This window comes from Eretmochelys imbricata, chromosome 6, assembly GCF_965152235.1.
Source record: "Eretmochelys imbricata isolate rEreImb1 chromosome 6, rEreImb1.hap1, whole genome shotgun sequence".
Lineage (NCBI taxonomy): Eukaryota > Metazoa > Chordata > Testudines > Cheloniidae > Eretmochelys > Eretmochelys imbricata.
Window position 1 is genome coordinate 51867981 of NC_135577.1, and position 17995 is coordinate 51885975.

At 39.3% G+C, this 17995-nt stretch overlaps 1 protein-coding gene across 3 annotated transcripts in view; it reads left to right on the forward strand.

Moving 5' to 3' along the window:
* Positions 1–17995, forward strand: part of PDHX (pyruvate dehydrogenase complex component X) — a 100509-nt gene that overhangs the window by 59180 nt on the left and 23334 nt on the right. For all 3 annotated transcript variants that reach the window (XM_077818539.1, XM_077818541.1, XM_077818540.1), the window contains 2 exons: positions 1574–1757; positions 4885–5032. In XM_077818539.1, the coding sequence (XP_077674665.1) occupies positions 1574–1757; positions 4885–5032 (332 nt within the window). The remainder of the gene's footprint in view (positions 1–1573; positions 1758–4884; positions 5033–17995) is intronic.

Genomic DNA, 17995 nt, shown 5'->3' on the forward strand with positions numbered 1-17995 from the left:
AGACAGTGTAGATAACCCCATGTTTATTCCATAATTACTCGGGGGGGGGGGGGAGGCTTTTACCTGCTACCTCTCTTTTCCCCTCCAGGTCCCGCCAACAAATCCATTGCCGGGACCTTAATCCCTCCTCCCCACCCACCTGTCCCATAGGAGGGTTAATGTGAGCTATAAGAATGGGGGGTTGGCTCCCTGCCATACCAACCATAGGAATCCCCAACTGCCCTCCATTCGTTCCTTTCATGAACTTCTCTTTTTAAGTCCTTTTCCAAGCCATTTATCCGATCACTGTATACTTTTCCTGTGGAGTACCTACAATTGACATCCGCCCTACACTTAAATAATGAGTTGCTTCAACCTTGGTTCATGTAAAAAGGAAGGCTCAAGGCACCATGCTGCCCCTTTTCAAAGCCTGCATTCCCAGGGGATGCCCCTTTTGCAGCAGTTTTCATCTCTTCCCCCACCCCAGCCATAAAGCGCTGTTCCCTTCACTCACAGGGGAAGCTCTTCACACTTTTGTTTTTAAAGCATATTTTCACAAATACACACTTATATCAGAGTAAAGAGATGTGAAACTTTATTATTTCCTAATCAAAGAGCTGTATGGTCTAGTAGACCAAACATAGGGCTGGGAGCAAGGTATTCCAGAGTTCTAGTTTTGACACTAACTCATTGTTTTATCCTTAGGCAAATTACTTACCCGTTCTGTGTCTTGTTTGTACCATGGCCTGCTAGCCAAACATCCGCTTGCTTAAAGGTGCAGGGCGGTCATTAAGGATGTTGACACAACTGTTGAAATAGTGTCAGAGCTAACCAGCAAACAACAGTACATATTTGCTAGAACATATAAAAATAGTAGCTATTATTTTTCATTAAAGTCTCAGCAGTGGGGTATTACATTTGAAAATAAATAAATAAACTTAACTATTGAGCCTGCAGCGGGTGAGAGCTATGGGGGCCTGTGTTGGCTGACTGCTCCAGCCTCACCGTCCCAGGGCTTCAGTGTAAAATGTCACAGAGGTCTCTGGAAGTCACTGATTCCACGTCCTCTATGACATAATCTTAGCATTATTTATAACTGGTCTATTTTTCAATGTTTAGAAGTAATGCAGTTATGTATATGTGATCATTTATTTTAACATATAAATGTTATGTTTTATTTGCTGTGTCCCAAATATAGTCTGAATGCACATCTCATCTGTTCCCGTAACACCTTCATTTTAAGAATTGACAGTACAATGCACAGTATAGTTTAGCCACTGTTGTCTTTTAATGATGATAAACATACTCCTGTTTCTCAACTGCCCTGTGCTGCTGCAGATTTAAATCCTAACATGGCACGGATGAATAATCTATAAATATTTATGGTGTTTCTTCATGCTCCTAGGAGTTTTCTTTTTGCAAATTATTATTGATTAAAAAAAATTGCCTTTTAATTTTTAGTTTAATATCCAGAATTTTAATAGCCAGAAGCTGCTCATTAGAGTTGACTCTTGAAATTGTAGTATTTCTTTTTTTGTCTGTTGTTATGCTTTGTTCTTTCTAAGTATTTTTCATATTACTGTTTAATCAACAGAGATGCACTCAATCTTCTGCAGCAGAAACAGAAGAGCAAAGCTGCGGAATCAGGACCTATGGTTTCTCCAGCTCCTACTCAGCCTACTGTAGTGCCTTTGGCTCCACAAGCAACAACTGTGTCCTCTGTTTATCCACGGCCTGCAGTTCCACCAATTTCCATACCAGGTCAGCCTGCAGCACAGGTAATAATTCTGTTAAAGCAGCAACTTGCATTCAGTTACAACTAAATAATGCCACATCTTTTCATTTTAAATAAATAATAATAATCATGACAAATATGCTGAACTTCATTTTAGTCAGTGTTATCTAGCGATTGGAGACAGGGCCTGGGATTCAGAACTCATGGATTTTGTTCCCCAACTCTGCAACTGACTTGCTGTGACCACAGGCATGTCACTTAACTTCTCTGTCCTTATCTACACTTAGAAAAAGGTTCTTCCCCCCACCCCCCAACTAAATTAGTTCAATTAAGCTACTTTAACTGGACTGAAAACCTCACTTAACATCAGTGCAAACACAGTTTAACACATTTAGCATGACGTGGCTATATCTTGACCTGCTGAAGACATTAAATTGATGCTAACTGGGCATTTAAGTTGTGCTAAAGTGGTCTTTTTGATCAAAGTTGATCTTCATTTTTACCTCAGTTGAGCTAACCCAATTGGGGAACCTCCTCCCCCGAGTTTTTTCCCCCCCAGACTACATAAGGCCACAATGGCTAAGTTTTCCCTTACCCGTACAGTAAAACATTACACACATCTGATTATATGTATAGCATGTTGAAATCTCTGAATAATAAGAGGCATGTGAATGCAAAAATCTATAAGCATGGATTAAAAATAAATATAGGTAAGAAGCATGGAGTTGGATTAGGCAAGGGTTAGAGCAGGGGTGGCAAACTTTTTGGCCTGAGGGCCACGTCGGGGTGCAAAACTATATGGAGGGCTGAGTAGGGAAAGCTGTGCCTCTCCAAACAGCCAGGTCCCCGACCCCTATCCACCCCCTCCTACTGCCCCCCTCAGAACCCCCCGACCCATCCAAGCTCCCCTGCTCCTTGTCCCCTGACCGCCTGCTCCTGGGACCCCACGCCCCAAACTGCCCCCCCGGACCCCACCCCCTATCCTACCCCCCTGCTCCCTGTCTCCTGACTGCCCCCCAAGACTCCTGTTCACACCCCCACCCCCTGACAGGCCCCCCAGGACTCTACCCCCTTTCCAGCCCACCCTGTTCCCCGTCCCCTGACTGCCCCAACCCCTATCCACACCCCCACCCCCTGACAGGCCCCACCGGGACTAACACACCTATCCAACTGCCCCCTGTCCCCTGACTGCCCCCACCCTAGAATGTCCGCCCCATCCAACCGCTCCCTGTCCCCAAACTGCCCCCCAGGACCCCCTGCCCCTTATCCAACCCTCCCGCTCCCCCCGCCCCCCTTATCATGAAGCTCAGAGCAGCAGGAGCTTGCAGTCCCGCCTCCCTACCAGAGCCAGCTGCGCTGCCCGTGCGGTGGCATGGATGCAGGGGGGCCAGAGGCTAGCCTCCCCAGCCAGGAGCTCAAGGGCCGGGCAGGACGGTCCTGCAGGCCGGATGTGGCCCGCAAGCCATAGTTTGCCCACCTCTTGATTAGAGGATTGGGGCTGAGTAAGGATTGTTTGTGTTTATAAAATGTCAAAACCTTGTGAGCCTTTCTCTGAATAGTTGGACCCTAAATGGCAGAAATATTGAAAGATCCATTATTTTGGGGAGAATTCCACCATGCCGGAATGCTTCCAGATCGGATCTGTGAAATTGGACCATTCTGGTTCTAGAACCAACTTTGAAGTACAGCTGCAGGTTCAGGTCTGGTGCCTGTTAACAATTTATAAGAGTTATAGAATGTTTGCAAAAAGAAAAGGAGTACTTGTGGCACCTTAGAGACTAACCAATTTATTTGAGCATAAGCTTTCGTGAGCTACAGCTCACTTCATCAGATGCATGCAGTGGAAATGCATATATCAGCTTATGCTCAAATAAATTGGTTAGTCTCTAAGGTGCCACAAGTATTCCTTTTCTTTTTGCGAATACAGACTAACACGGCTACTACTCTGAAACCTGCCATAGAATGGTTGGTATTCTGTGATGAACCATAGTAAATAATGTAGTTTTTTTTTTTTTTTTGGTAAGGTTAAAAAAAGTAATAAAATTTCAGGTCTAGATATTTTTTTCTGTCATGATAAAAAAGTGCTTTGCCTGCAGCTATATCAGAACACACTGTGATTTGTATTCAACACACAGTGTATATGCTGTATAATTTCAGAGAGTATTTCTTGTGAAATCCACCTGTTTTTCCTGCTTGATATTTTCATTGGCATTACAAGGAATTGCTTGCAATATAGTTCCCTTTCATGAAAAGGTTGTGAATGCTGAATTGCGACATGACTGAATGAATTGGGCAGGAAAGGCAGGTTGATGACAAAGGAGACGGATGTACAGTGAAACCTGTCTTAAGCAACCACTGAAGGGACTGATAAATCTATAGCTCAACAGAGCTTCTACTAACAGTTCTCTTCTAAAATAAAGGTTTAGCATAACTGTACTCTGCAGGCCCTAAGCTGGTGTAATACAGCAATGCTGATTTCACCAGCCGAGAACCAGGGCTGATATTTGTGGAGTAATTTGCTAGATCAGTAGGATTCATTGTACTCTGTAAACTGAAGTTATCTTGTTCCTTATCAGTGATAAGAAATATGGGCAGAATAATAGAAATTGGGTACACTTTTTACCCCAAATGTATATGACTGTGGAATTTTCTTTAAAGAAGATTGTTACTTGTCAGTACTGTCTGTATGGACCACCCATCTTGATTTCCTTTATGTGCTGAAGATCAAGTACTTGTATAACATGTTATAGTACTGTGCCTAGAATCTCTGTGTTTATCCAGATTTAAACCTGGCAGGCGTGGTGCAATGGAGCAAATATTCAGATTTTTTTTTCAGCCTTTATTTTCTTACACTTCAGCTTTATGGAGTAAGATAAAACAAATACTGTACTGCATTAATTTCCTTGGTTCTGTATAACCTGTTTTGCTGGTCTGAATAGGATTTTTCTTTCTGCTATCTTTCAGCAAGAATAGAAAATTCAAATTATTTAAATTTAATCTTAGGCATGTTAATGCTTAACTAGCTACATGTTAATGCTTTTTTAAAGTTGAGGTTTGTTGTAAGTGAACAAAAGCTACCAACTGAAAAGCATTACTGCCCTACTCTTGTTTCAGCAGAGGAGTGTGGGTGTTCTCTCCCTGTATTTAATATGCAAAATATTTGCTTTCAGGGTACATTCACAGAAGTCCCTGCCAGCAACATCCGAAGAGTTATTGCTAAGAGATTAACAGAATCTAAAACTACTGTGCCTCATGCATATGCTACTACTGACTGTGACCTTGATGCTGTCTTGAAACTAAGGAAAGAACTAGCGAAAGGTTGGTAGATGTTATTTATTATTCAAAATAAACTGATCTAAAGAGTACCCAGTACTAACTGGACTATCTTGACCTGCTATACAATTAGTTACACCCACGCTCTCTGTACAGAAAGAAAAGGAGTACTTGTGGCACCTTAGAGACTAACCAATTTATTTGAGCATAAGCTTTCGTGAGCTACAGCTCACTTCATCGGATGCATACTGTGGAAAGTGTAGAGTGAGTAGTCTTCTATATTGAGTTTCAATACTGGGCATTCAAATAAACTTTCTTTCTTTGTACTATGACAATTTGTTTTCATTAAGACACTTCCTGTTTCACTGTCCTGTCTTAAGCAGCCACTTTGTGTCTGTTTCTGGGGAGGCTGGTGATGATTGTGATGTGATTTTTATGTATGTCTACAAATCTAAAATCAAGTAAAAGTTATTGTGGTGTGGGGTTTTTTTTTTGGTTTGTTTTATTTTAAATTTGATTTCATTCAGCATGTTGTTTTTAAAAGCCCCTTCCTACGGAAATAAACATACTAGTCAAGGTGTTCTAATGTGACTCATAATTTTGGGTACCTTAATTTTTGGAAGCCCAATATCACTTTAAAGGGGCCTGATTTTCAGAAAGTGTTGAGGATCCTTCCTCTGAAGACCAGGCCCAGTTCTAATTTCTCAGGTTACCTGAATTCACTAATCATTCTGGAAAAACCTTTTCCAGTCTATTCACAGGAGATGCACTTCATACAATATTTCTTTTTTTCATAAAGTCATGGCCTATCTTTCTGAATTTAGAATGCAGCCTAAAAATGACAGAATGGTTTGCCACAGATAGAGGTATAATCTTCAATCCTTAACTCTACTTTAGAGTTCATCTGCTGTATTACAGTTATCAAAACTGTCCGTTATTGTGTAGTCTTTTTTTTCTCAGTACATTGACAGACAAGCAAAAAATTACCATTTGCTTCATCGTCCTGTAGATAAGACACAAACTCTGTGATTGCTTGTGGTTACTGGAATCAAGCAGGTTCATAGGAGACCAGAAGACTGCAATGTTATTCAACCAACCAGTATGAGAATGCTCACGCAACTGCAGATTAACATAAGATTTCTAATTATACAGTAGGTTTTTGTTTCCTTCAGTCCTATCTCTAGAATACCTGCAGATTTTTCTGACTGACCACCTAGAGAATTAGGTGTATTAGAATCTTGGCATATCGGGATGGATGCATTATAGGTTGAATTCCTAAATGACAAATCTGTGTGTAATGTTGAGGGATATCCTACTGAAAGATACACACATGCCGTTTCCCATAGCATACGCTACTGGAAGCCTGGGTTTTGGTAGCCTAAAGCTGATGAAGCTACTGGGAAATGAAAGGTAATTCAGTATGACTAAAAGCTTTGTGTGGCTTTGTCTTCACTAGGGAAAAAAAGGTGTGTTCTTAACTCATCTTAACACATGAGGTAAAATCCATTAAAGACCAGGCAATTTGTAGTTTTAATATGAACTAGGAGATCTTACCTTGAATTCAGTGTGATTTATGCACGTGCTTAAAGTAAATACTAGAGCTAGTCAGAAAATGGAATTTCTGTCCTGCGGAAAATTCTGACCGTATGGAAAAACTTCAATTTGAAACTAATAATTTCATTTTGATAATGCTGAAACATTATAATAAAATTAAATATATAAAAATGTAATAATAGAAAAGTTTAAATGAATCCAAAGGAGATAGTCTAAATAACTACTTTCAAAATGTTTCCATCAAAGATTTAATCTAAATTGACACATTCCTGCAACACATTTTAGATTTTAATGACACTGCATTTTCTGTTGGAAAACTATTGGCATTTTTTCTACCACCTTTATTAAATATGCATATAGTAGTACTCTGCTGAATTGCGGCCTGACAAACAAAATCCTACTGTTTGGTGGTGAATACTGAGATTTGTAAATCCATCCTACTTGAGAGTGCTACCTCAGCTCTATTTAAGGTGCAAAGATATTTTTTTAAAGAACTTCTGTTGTCCAGAATCAACTTGGAACCCAAGTGAAGTTGTATTCTTTATATTCGGTAAACTATGTAGACTGGGGAGTATTCATTGCCTTTGAAGAATATTATATTAGCTGACTTTAGTCACTGTTTGTGTGTACGAAGGAACTTGTATTTGTGGCAGAGGAAAAATGTAGGCAGCCACTTAGCAATCCCTATATTTATCTACTCAAAAATCTTCTCCTCATTGTAACTAAAGTAACAGTTACATTGTTGTTTGTGAATCTATCCGACGTTTCTAGTTGCCCTCAGATACAGAACTGAGGATATTATAGGAGTATTTGTTATTACAGCCACTTATTTGATCTAAAGAGAGAACACCACCATAATACAGTCTATTTTTTAAATGCTGTTACTAGAAATGTGAAAAATATTGAAACTGTTTCCATCAGACCTTGAAGTCTACAGGCTGACTAACTCAAACCAAATATAAAACTCAGTATGCCATAATGTCATACTAGAGAGGCTACAGGTTTATCGTGATCCAATACATATTGCTCTTTAATAAATCACATTTATTTATTTATTTTATTTTAGAAGAATTCTATCTTCTGGCTTAGCCAAGTAGAAACTTTAGGCTGAGGCAAAGCTTCTCTTCTGTTCTGTAACATAATGTTTTACTGTGTTCTATTTAAAGGACTAGTTCTGATTAATTATTCATTTTAATAAGTTATGTTACCACCTAGATGAAGATGAAACGAATTTGGTAAACTGTGAAGTCATGTGATAAATGAATTTACCATGCACCTTTGACCTGCTTTCTGCTCACTAATCTATCTCTCAAGGATTTATTCTAAAATTGTAAATCCCTGAGTAGTTGCAAACACTTGCCATAATTCTTAATCAACCTGCTCTGGAAAATTTTCCTTAGTCTCCTGCAAAATGTGAATTTTTCTCCACAATGATGTGCAAGATCCATTCCTGCCCTAGCAATATCTTTTCTGTACATAAAATGTCATTACATTAGTGTCTGTCTTGCATCCCTGCAGAGGACTTAAAAGTCTATTCTCCCGCTCAGTGGACAGTCCTCTGTCTAATTTAAACCAGTTATATCTGAATCTCTCACTTCCATGAATTATAATCACATTTATTACTTTTCATTTTTTAGGGGGAAAATGCTTTAAAATAATTGGGAAAACAATGATTGCTTCTCCTTTTGATGAATCTAGTAAATTATGTTGATGGAAGACACATATAATCACTTACAAAGTTTAATTTATCAGTGTATAAAATTCAGATAATCTAGGGACACAGATCTATCTTTGTCACTTTGCAAATCTAATTTTGGACCATATCGCTGTGAAATCTCATTTTTCTCCCCCACAGAAGTGTAGACTTCATAAACCCAGCAGCAAAGCTCAACTCTTCGTAATTTTTTTTAATGTGTTCAAGAACTCTCACAAATAAAGTTCTGTAAGTAAATATTAGGCTGAGCCAAGTCTGTTAGCGAATTAGGATTAGAATTATGAATGTTGTTTCTTTTACATCAAAAGAAAAATTTGCCTTTAGCATTTCATAGTATTTTTTTTTTTAAATGAATGGTGTATTACGTTTTAGGAAGATACAACTTTGTTCTTCAGGATTTTTATGGAAATGTATGTGAATATTGACCTTTGTTTTACACAAGAAAGTATATAGATAATCCAACAGGTTTCTGATGTGATTTCTGAATGGAATGTTTTGATAGTTTTTCTTCGATCATTTGTGTCAGGTGTGCATATGTTCTCAGCTGTTGTTGAGCCAGTTTTAATATCTGTATACTCTCCATTACATCATACTACACATATTGACAAGCTGCTACACATGAGAGGGAGCTTTATAAATCCAAAGAAGCCATATACAGCATTTGCATTTTGTCTTAAAGCTTTCCGGTTGTGTTTGCCGTCATCATCATCATGGTTTGAAAACTTGTAGAACCAGATTCAGCTAAGGAAAGTGATAGCTTAGCTTCAAAGGTGGCAACCCTGGCAAGGGTCTTTGACTGCGCAATGCCTGTCTAGAGTGATAGGGCTGATTTAGGAGATGGTGCAGCCAGTGGTGCTGATTAAATGCATCCCCTCGCCAGCCTTCGCCTGATTGTAAAGCTGTGCTCCTCCAGCAGAATTCACAAGACAAGGCCACAGTGAAAAAACAGCCCGCCCTTCCTGGTGGGTGAACCTATCTTGTACTAGGTGCATTAACAATCGCTACTGCAGGGAGACATCATGGCTGGTAAGGTGGGGCCGAATCTAACCTGTAATCTGGTTAATACACTGTCCTATTTTTGGAGAATAAAACCCAAGGACCTCACCACTGGAAACAAGATATAAAACTTAATCATGCATCAAGCCGTAGGGAAAACAGAAACAACAAAATGGAGCAATAAATACAGTAAAATCCAGTGCACAGAAATGCAAGTAACAGAATCAAGTTAGTTTCCTAAAAAAAAACTGCCTCAGCACTTCTTCACAATGATAAAATACCAAGGTCAGCAGAGCAGTCTATTAGCTGAAAAGATGCACTGAATATGAGAAAACGTATGAGTTTGACCACAAATATACATCATTCATTGAGAAAGTAAAGATACCCACTTGGCAGAAAAACACACTACACGCCTCTTAAATTAAATATCAAGAGGATTTTAGGCCAGAACAATAAACAAACTTTAATATACCACTCACCCATCTTGCCTCAGTCCCATTACTTACTAAAGTGGGGCTTAATCCCTGCTAATACCCTCTAAAGAGTTTTATCACTTTAGTGTTTTAGTTACACATCTTCATATGTATATGATTTTTCTTTGTACCCAGATGAATGTCATGTGGTTTGTAAACAACTTCACCAAATACAGGGCTGTCTACCAGAGCAAAGGAGGGTGCTACTAACTGCCTGTTTTAGTGGATTTGGGGCAGAAAGAATCCCTTTCTTTGCTCCTGCAATGCCACTGTGGTGTTATGTAGCATGTACAGTACTCTTTACATCTTATTCATTAGTGCACTGGAAGAGTTATCTCAGTAGAACTGCTGCAAACCTTTTGTCCCACAGTGAGCTCAGTAAGCCCATCAAAGCTTGCTTGCTCTATTTTATGAACTGTCTGCCCTTCACTTGAAAGCTTCAAACACATTAGACTTGTAAATAAGGAGGCTAACTAAAATAATACAGACTGGGTGCCTCTGATCCAACTGGAAATGATACTACTTTGAATGATATTCTATCCTCAATTTGTTGAAACATCTTTCAGTTGTAACAAGTTCATGTTCTCCTGATGATCTGCATTGTGAGAAACCAACAAACTTTCTTTACTCTGAACAATCACCTAGACAAATCATTAACATGGTCTCATCATGGGTCATCCATCAATGTACAAATAAGAGACTAATTCATGTATGGATTTAGCATGTGAACTGTTTTGTAATATTGTTCATTTGACTTCAGTGGGAGATGCCCCAATTTACACCAGTTCATCTGCTCACATAGCATTGCATTTTAGATTTGGAGCAGGATGTCATGTGACTCAAACCCTGTGTGCATTACTTTTGTAAATTTAGTGCTAGAATGCAAACAAAAAAGGCCCTAGTGAGCAGGAACTTTTGATTGAAAGATTCTATGATATTTGGATTTATATATAGCTTTATTTTTAACAAAGTCTTTCTGAATTTATTGTAATCATTGAATCATTCATGAAGAAAGATCATAATTTTTGTTTCATGGTTCCTTGTGGAAAAGGCCGGATACTTTATTTCCTTGTATATATTAGGATCTATATTGTTTTCTATAGAGATTGTACAGAATCCGACATAGTAATTTAAAACTAAGTTTCAGACATCTATAGTTTTTCTATGTCCTCCCTCTACCATTAACACTGGTTTAATTGGTTTAAGGAAAATGTATGTGAGCTGTTCTGTAATTCTTCCATTTGAGTATGAGCTCTGTTTTCTTTCCTCTAATGGCAGATTATCCCCTGAAATTCCATTTATCTTCTCCGCCATCATAAAAGATTTTTTTGGGCATTGGTCTCTTCTAAACTGTAATTCTGTTCCAATCAAAATGTTTTTTGGGGCAATGGAATTTTCTTCAGTCATCAAATATAAAGCCGTTTGAGCTCAGCATTCACTGCTATCTCATGAAATTAATACTTTTTGTTCTTGCTGTATAAGTTGAGCTATCTTACTGAAGGGTTTGGAGTAGAGCACTTGGAGCAGGACTATCTATTCCAAACTCTGTCAACTTGTCCAGTGACACACAGTGAATCACTTTGGGTCCAATCCTGAACATTACTGAGCGATTCCCATTAAAGTCTATGGCACCTGATGGAATTGGGCTATTAATCTCACAGGGATTTTGTGAAGCTTAAGTAAAGTCTCAGCGCTTAGTGTGTATAGCATATTGCATTTTCAGCCGAGCATCTCAAAGTGCTGTTCTTCTGCTAGTTGGAGTCCTCTCTTTTTTGAGGTAAAAATGTCACCCCCTCTAGGAGTTGTATGTTATCAGTCTGTTCCTGCTCCTTTTGAAGTGGTAGATGGCAAAACTGCTGTTGATTTAAGTCAGAGCAGAATTGGACCCTGTCCTGTGTCATCAGAAGGGCAGGGTGAAGCTGGGAGCAGAAGCTGTGGCTTCTACCTCTTTTCCAATAGTGTGAACCCTAGGAGGGTCTGCAGGTTGAGGTTTGGGAGAGCAGGTTAACATGGGAGAGCTAACAAGAAGAGGAGCTGGTCATGGGGAAATCTCTTCTGTGGCAGGAAGATGATGGGAATACTGCTTCCAAGGAACTCAGTAGATCACCTAGCAGGCAGTGATTCTGGTCCCATCACTGAACTCCCTCCCGCTCTCAGCCGTCTGCTGCAGAGCTATATAATGCAGGTCTTTTATAATCCCCTGTCTGTTGTCCTTTAAACTGTTTCCCAGGAGGATCACATGCTCTGTTTTCCCCAACCCCCTCTAAATTTATCTATAGTCATTTTTTTCAGAGAACTTAGTATATTATAGCTCTCTATTGCACTTGTGAGTGCGAGAACTTTGGCAGAACAGACCCCAGGGCATCAAATTGGTCACCCAGAAAACGAGGAACATGCTGTCACCTGTGAAAAGTTTGGTTTAAGTGACTTGCCTAGCATCGCACAAGTACTCTGGCAGAGTCAGGGATTAAATCCAGTTCTGCAGTATGGCATTCAACTGCCTAAACCACAAGACCAGACTTATTCTTGCAATCCCTTGCCTCATTCTGCAACAAATAAGCAAGGTTCCTACAGACAACAGTCTCTTGACTACAAAAGCCTGATCTGTTCCTTGAGCCCTGTCTGTCCTATGCACTGAATGAGGCAGGGATCCTGTGGAAAACACAGTATGTGATCATATCTTCTTTTGTATGGAAATAGCAACATTTACAAGTTAATAGAAAGTTTGAGGGCTTCAGGAGATGCAGAGTGCACCTTTGCTATCCCTCCTGGAAATGAAAAGATGGGAACTCGTTCACAGTGTGTTCTATGGTGTGGAGGTTTCCACATTCACACTATGGTGAATCCTTCATTCTCCATTTGTGCATCAGGTGAGTGCATCTTCCACGTAACATCCTAGTACAATTGATGGTCATCCAGCGTCTTTGGCAGAGCAAGAAAACAGGCAGTTTGGCGGTGGGATCATCTATGGAGTGTTTGCTCTTTTTACATCAGAGCCTGCCCTGTTACATGTTTTGTGAGAATGGTCGGCAGGTCTTAAGGCAAGTGCGAGGCAGGTGAACAAGGTTGTCATGAAGCGAGAGCTTTTGGCTAGTGAGTGCTTTCCCATACTCAGGCAATGTAGCCATCTCTCACTGGATAACTCAAGGAAAGATGTTTGCAAGAATTGGAAGCCAAGGCAGCAGAGTGAATTTCAGTTACAAGTCTCATAACTGCATTTAGCTGGATATTGACAAGGTCCGTAAGTGACCTTTTTCCCCAGACAGGTGTGCAATATTCGGCCGTGGAATAAACTGCTCTTTTAAACATAGAGGGGGGATGTGTAAAATAAATATAAGTACACACACACACATGAATATATAAATAATCACTAAGTATATCAGTAATAAATGCAAACGGTTGAGTATATATAAATTTAAAATAAGTGTGTATTAGGTCTGGAGTAAAATTTTCACAAGCGCTTAAGTGACTTAAGAGCCTAGGTCCCATTGACTTTTAATGAGAGTTAAACTCCTAAGAGGTTAAGACACTTCTTAAAAAAAATGGGACTTTGGGTAAAATTGTCACAAGTACCTATATCAAATTATTAACTGCAGATAGTTTAATGAATATTGAACTTTTTCCTGTGACTATATTAATCTCAAATATTTAAATTACCCACCAAACAGAACTGGTGGAATAACATTCAACAATTGGTTCATCATCAAATAAATTATTTATCACTAAATTACTTCATGATTTGACTAATTCTATCATTTATCTATGTTGCAATGTCTTATTGTTTTGCTTTTTTCACCTTGAATTTTTCTAACCAGTTTTTTTTAAAAGAAAGAGTTATAGTTGTTCTAGACACAAACCCCAGGTTTTCAGTAGCTTTCATGTTCCCATATGTAAGTGTCCTGTACAACAATGCCAACACCAAAATGAATAAGTAATTTTCTTTTCTTTGGGGAAAGGGTTCCTAGCAATCCAGTCTGTGTGCACAGTAATCTATGTGCAGCTGGGTAGAGATTTTTGTCTAAAATGAAAACATAGCTTTCCTAATGTGTGGCATCTATTCCAATTCAAAGCTTAATATAGTCCTGTGCTAAAAATATTTCACACCAGCGGGGTCATCCAGATGCCAGTGCATGATGATAAAAGGATTTTGATTTACTGAAAGCTTGGCCTTTACTGCAAAGCTAAGCAGCTTTGATACCGTCACACTACAACAGCAAAAAGGAATAATCAAGGTCTAGGTTAAATTTCTTTGTGAGTGGGTTGTCACGTGGATGCTTTTTGGATTTTCTAAAGTTACTTTTACATAAATATAGAGCAAAACAAGAGGTGGGGTTACCTCCTTTAGGAGGAGGACAGGTCACTACATTAATACCTGATCATGTCTGAATTCTAACCTATGCCTTCTGTCTTTGGAAGCTATAAAGGAGGTGACCCCACCATCTTGTTTTGCTCTATATTTTACCTTGCATGTGCCTACAGCTTCCTCTTGCTTCTCAGTTAGCCTAAGAAAAACAACTTAAGTCTAAAAATAATGTAATATAAACTTCTTAAGCTAAAACAACTTAAGCTAGTTTTTTCTCTTTTAAAAAAAACCAAAAAACCTCTCCCAATGTGGGTGTGTGTGCACACCTCTTGGTGTGACATACTCTAAAACTCATCGAGGGGATTACATTTTTTTAAAGCATTTCATAATCACTTGCTATTCCTCACACTACAACCTGTGAGTGAGTTGTTCTTCCATTTTACAGATATGGAAATTGAGGCACAGAGGTGACAAAGGCACAGAGCTGCGACTAGAACTAAAAAATTATAGACTCCTAGTCTTGTGCCTTAATGACTAGACCACACTACCTTTCTTCTTTAGTAAAGTACCAGGGGAAATTTAGCTGTTATATTCAGATTTCCCAGATTCTGATGGCATGTGGTCTGATCCTGCTGTCACTGATTGACTACTTTTTAACTGCTGGAGTACCTAGAGTATTTTCCTTTTGGTTTTTTCCCCTCAGATGAAGTCTTACTCACAGGCTATCGTCAAAGGGAGTTTGAGTAGATTTCAAACTACTAAAGGTCATAGGAGGAAATGGCATGGGTTCTATTCACAAAATTATCTTGTCTTTATAAAATAATTCACTTGCATTTAGAGTGGACACCTTTAAAAATTCACTTGTTTACCCCTTGTGTGGATTTCTAAGTGTTGCATGCATTGGTGGGGCGGGGGGGGGGGGGGGGAGAGGGAGAAGGAGAAGGAGCCAGAATGTCCTTAAATGGAAAAATGAGTTGTGTTCCCTTTTTAATTTGGTTTTAGGATGGTGGCTTCTAACAAATGACTAGCAAGCTGCTGTCCAGGAGGCAAGAGAATCCAGCATCCCCTAGACCAGTGGTTCTCAACTGTGGTCCACCGCTTGTTCAGGGAAAGCCCCTGGCGGGCCGGGCTGGTTTGTTTACCTGCCGCATCCGCAGGTTCGGCTGATCGTGGCTCCCACTGGTCGCGGTTTGCTGTGCCCGGCCAATGGAGGCTGTGGGAAGCGGCGGCTAGTACGTTCATCGGCCTGTGCCGCTTCCTGCAGCCCCCATTGGCAGGGCACAGCGAACCGCAGCCAGTGGGAGCTGTGATTGGCCAAACCTGCGGATGTGGCAGGTAAACAAACCGGCCCAGGGTGCTAGGGGCTTTCCCTGAACAAGCGGTGGACCACAGTTGAGAACCACTGCCCTAGACACAGAGCTTTTATTGTTCTGATTTGTTATGAATATACACAACTAAGGTGGTCCTTGTTAAAAGATGAAGTATATTTTCACTATGCCTTTGTACTAAGGGAAACAGACACTGATAGTTCTGGCTAGGCCAGGAATAATGTGGACAAGCTTGTGTCTCATACACACTTCCGCCAATGCAGCTCAGTATTGATCTGCAACATCCCCGCTATTATAATACAATCCTGGCTCTCTTTCGGGAAGACGCTACCAATCATGATAAATACTGTAGATTAGTTATGTGGACAAAAGGAGACTAGGATATGACCCCAAATTCACTAGTTATAGTTAAGCAAATATCTCTTAATTATAGAGATGCAGCTTAATTTCCTCTGTTTTGAGAAATGTTTTCAAACACATGTATCAAGTGCTGTAAACCTAACCCCCTGAATTGAAGCATTTATGCGGCCTTGGCTATTCAGGAGCCAAGTTACTATGACAATAGACTAGTCCAGCAAGCTGTAGCTTTTTTGATAATGCATTTAATACCCTAAAAAAGTCTCAGACATGCCTTCAGGATGATGCCACAGTTATTGTGAAGTTACACTACTATGTATCAGCAGCTATTCCTCTCCTGCCACACACTACTGATTGTATCTAGTTATCACAGCCTCCTCCTAAACACTCTGCAAGTAATGTAGTGAAAATATAGCCATTGACTTTTTCCACACTCTATCTGGAGTAGGGGGAAGGGAAGCAATCCTTGTGTCTAAGCAGAATGCACCATTCCTTATGTTCACACTGGAAAAATCCTCTCCTCTCAAGTTCTCAGTGTCTCTTTGGGCTAAATCATTACTATTGGGTTTGATGTGGTTTTTAAACACTATAGACTGCTGACCCATGCATCAAGAGCTGCTGCCTGCTCTGCTGCTGCTGCTGCTAACAGAATTTCAGCATTTGCAGAGGCCTTCACCTTGGTAATCCTTGTAGTAAAAGGCTCCAAGGGTCATTGTAGAATGGCGAGGTTCTGGTTCACAGTTGAATACAGATAATCCTTGTGATTTTTCCAGTTTATGCATTACAGAACATAAAAAGGAACAATGAAATTTGAATATACAGGATTATTTTTCTTTATCTTTAGACCAACAGTAGATTTCTGCATAAGATTTAAGCCAGTGTATAATACACAAAATACATGGTCATCTATACTGTGTGTGTTACTCTTTATTAATAGACTCATTTATATTACTGTATTCTATTCCATGTATAGAGTTGCCCCTCCAAAGCTTTAATTTAATATTGTAATTAATACTGAACTAAAATTAACTTGCTCATTGTACTAAAATTGCAGAAATTTAGTATGAGACAAAAGGGGAGATTTCAAAGGAACACATGGCAGTTCCTAATTCCCATTGACTATCAATGCAAATGAAGTGCCATTGTACCATTTATACCTTTGAAAATCTCTTTGTAAATCTTGACATGGTCTCTTTTTAGCCATTCTTCCTACAGGTTTAGCTGGAAACTGAATACCTTTTATTCTTATCATAAACTGTTTAGTATTGCTCACGTACACCTTGTTAGAAAGCAGCTAGGTTGTACTCCAGAGGTGGCTACGTTTCATTAGCGTGTGGAGCAATTCCTGCATGTATAATATTTACTATAGTTTGCAAAGTACCTTGGTAACTTTCTGGAAAAAAGGATAAATAAATGTAAACTAAATATTACGTTAAATATACCAAACTACAGATTTTTTAGTAATTAATTCACTGTAAGCCATTCTAGCAAAAGAAAATGTCTTCCCATTTTAGTCCTAAAGACTTCCAAAGTATTACAAAAATGTTTATTTTTAACATAATCTCCATAAATTGTCTTGACGTTTTGACATATCAACATTGCCTAAAGTTTGGAGTTCTAAGTGACTGCATTCTTTCCCTATTTAAACTCAGCACTGTTTCTGTGTATTTATTCTGCATGCAGTGTTATGAAGTAAATCATCATCCCATTATAATGAGTCAAGTGGAGATGTTGTCTGATTTATGATGTCAAAGGCAAAGAATGAAATTTGGCTCGTGGTGTCAGCTGGAAGGATAGGATTGTATTATAAAGTTCTCTTGATTTAGTGATTTTTTTTTCCTAGTTCCAGTTCCCATCTGAGAATAGCACATAACCACTCCTACATACAGTATGTGTGCTTGAGGGGGAAAATTTTTTTCTCACATTCTGCAGTAATTTCATCTCTTCATGGCCAGGAAAGGTCTAAAGAGTGGATATACAGTACATTGTAAAGAATGTTCTGGCAGGATTTTGCTAATAGATCACTCATCAAAATCAGTTTGCTCATTATTCACTATTCTCCTTACTGTAGTTTCCAATCCCCACATTTAATGTCCAATTGCAATAACCGCTTCAGAGTAACAGCCGTGTTAGTCTGTATTCGCAAAAAGAAAAGGAGTACTTGTGGCACCTTAGAGACTAACCAATTTATTTGAGCATGAGCTTTCGTGAGCTACAGCTCACTTCAACGGTATGCATCCGATGAAGTGAGCTGTAGCTCACGAAAGCTCATGCTCAAATAAA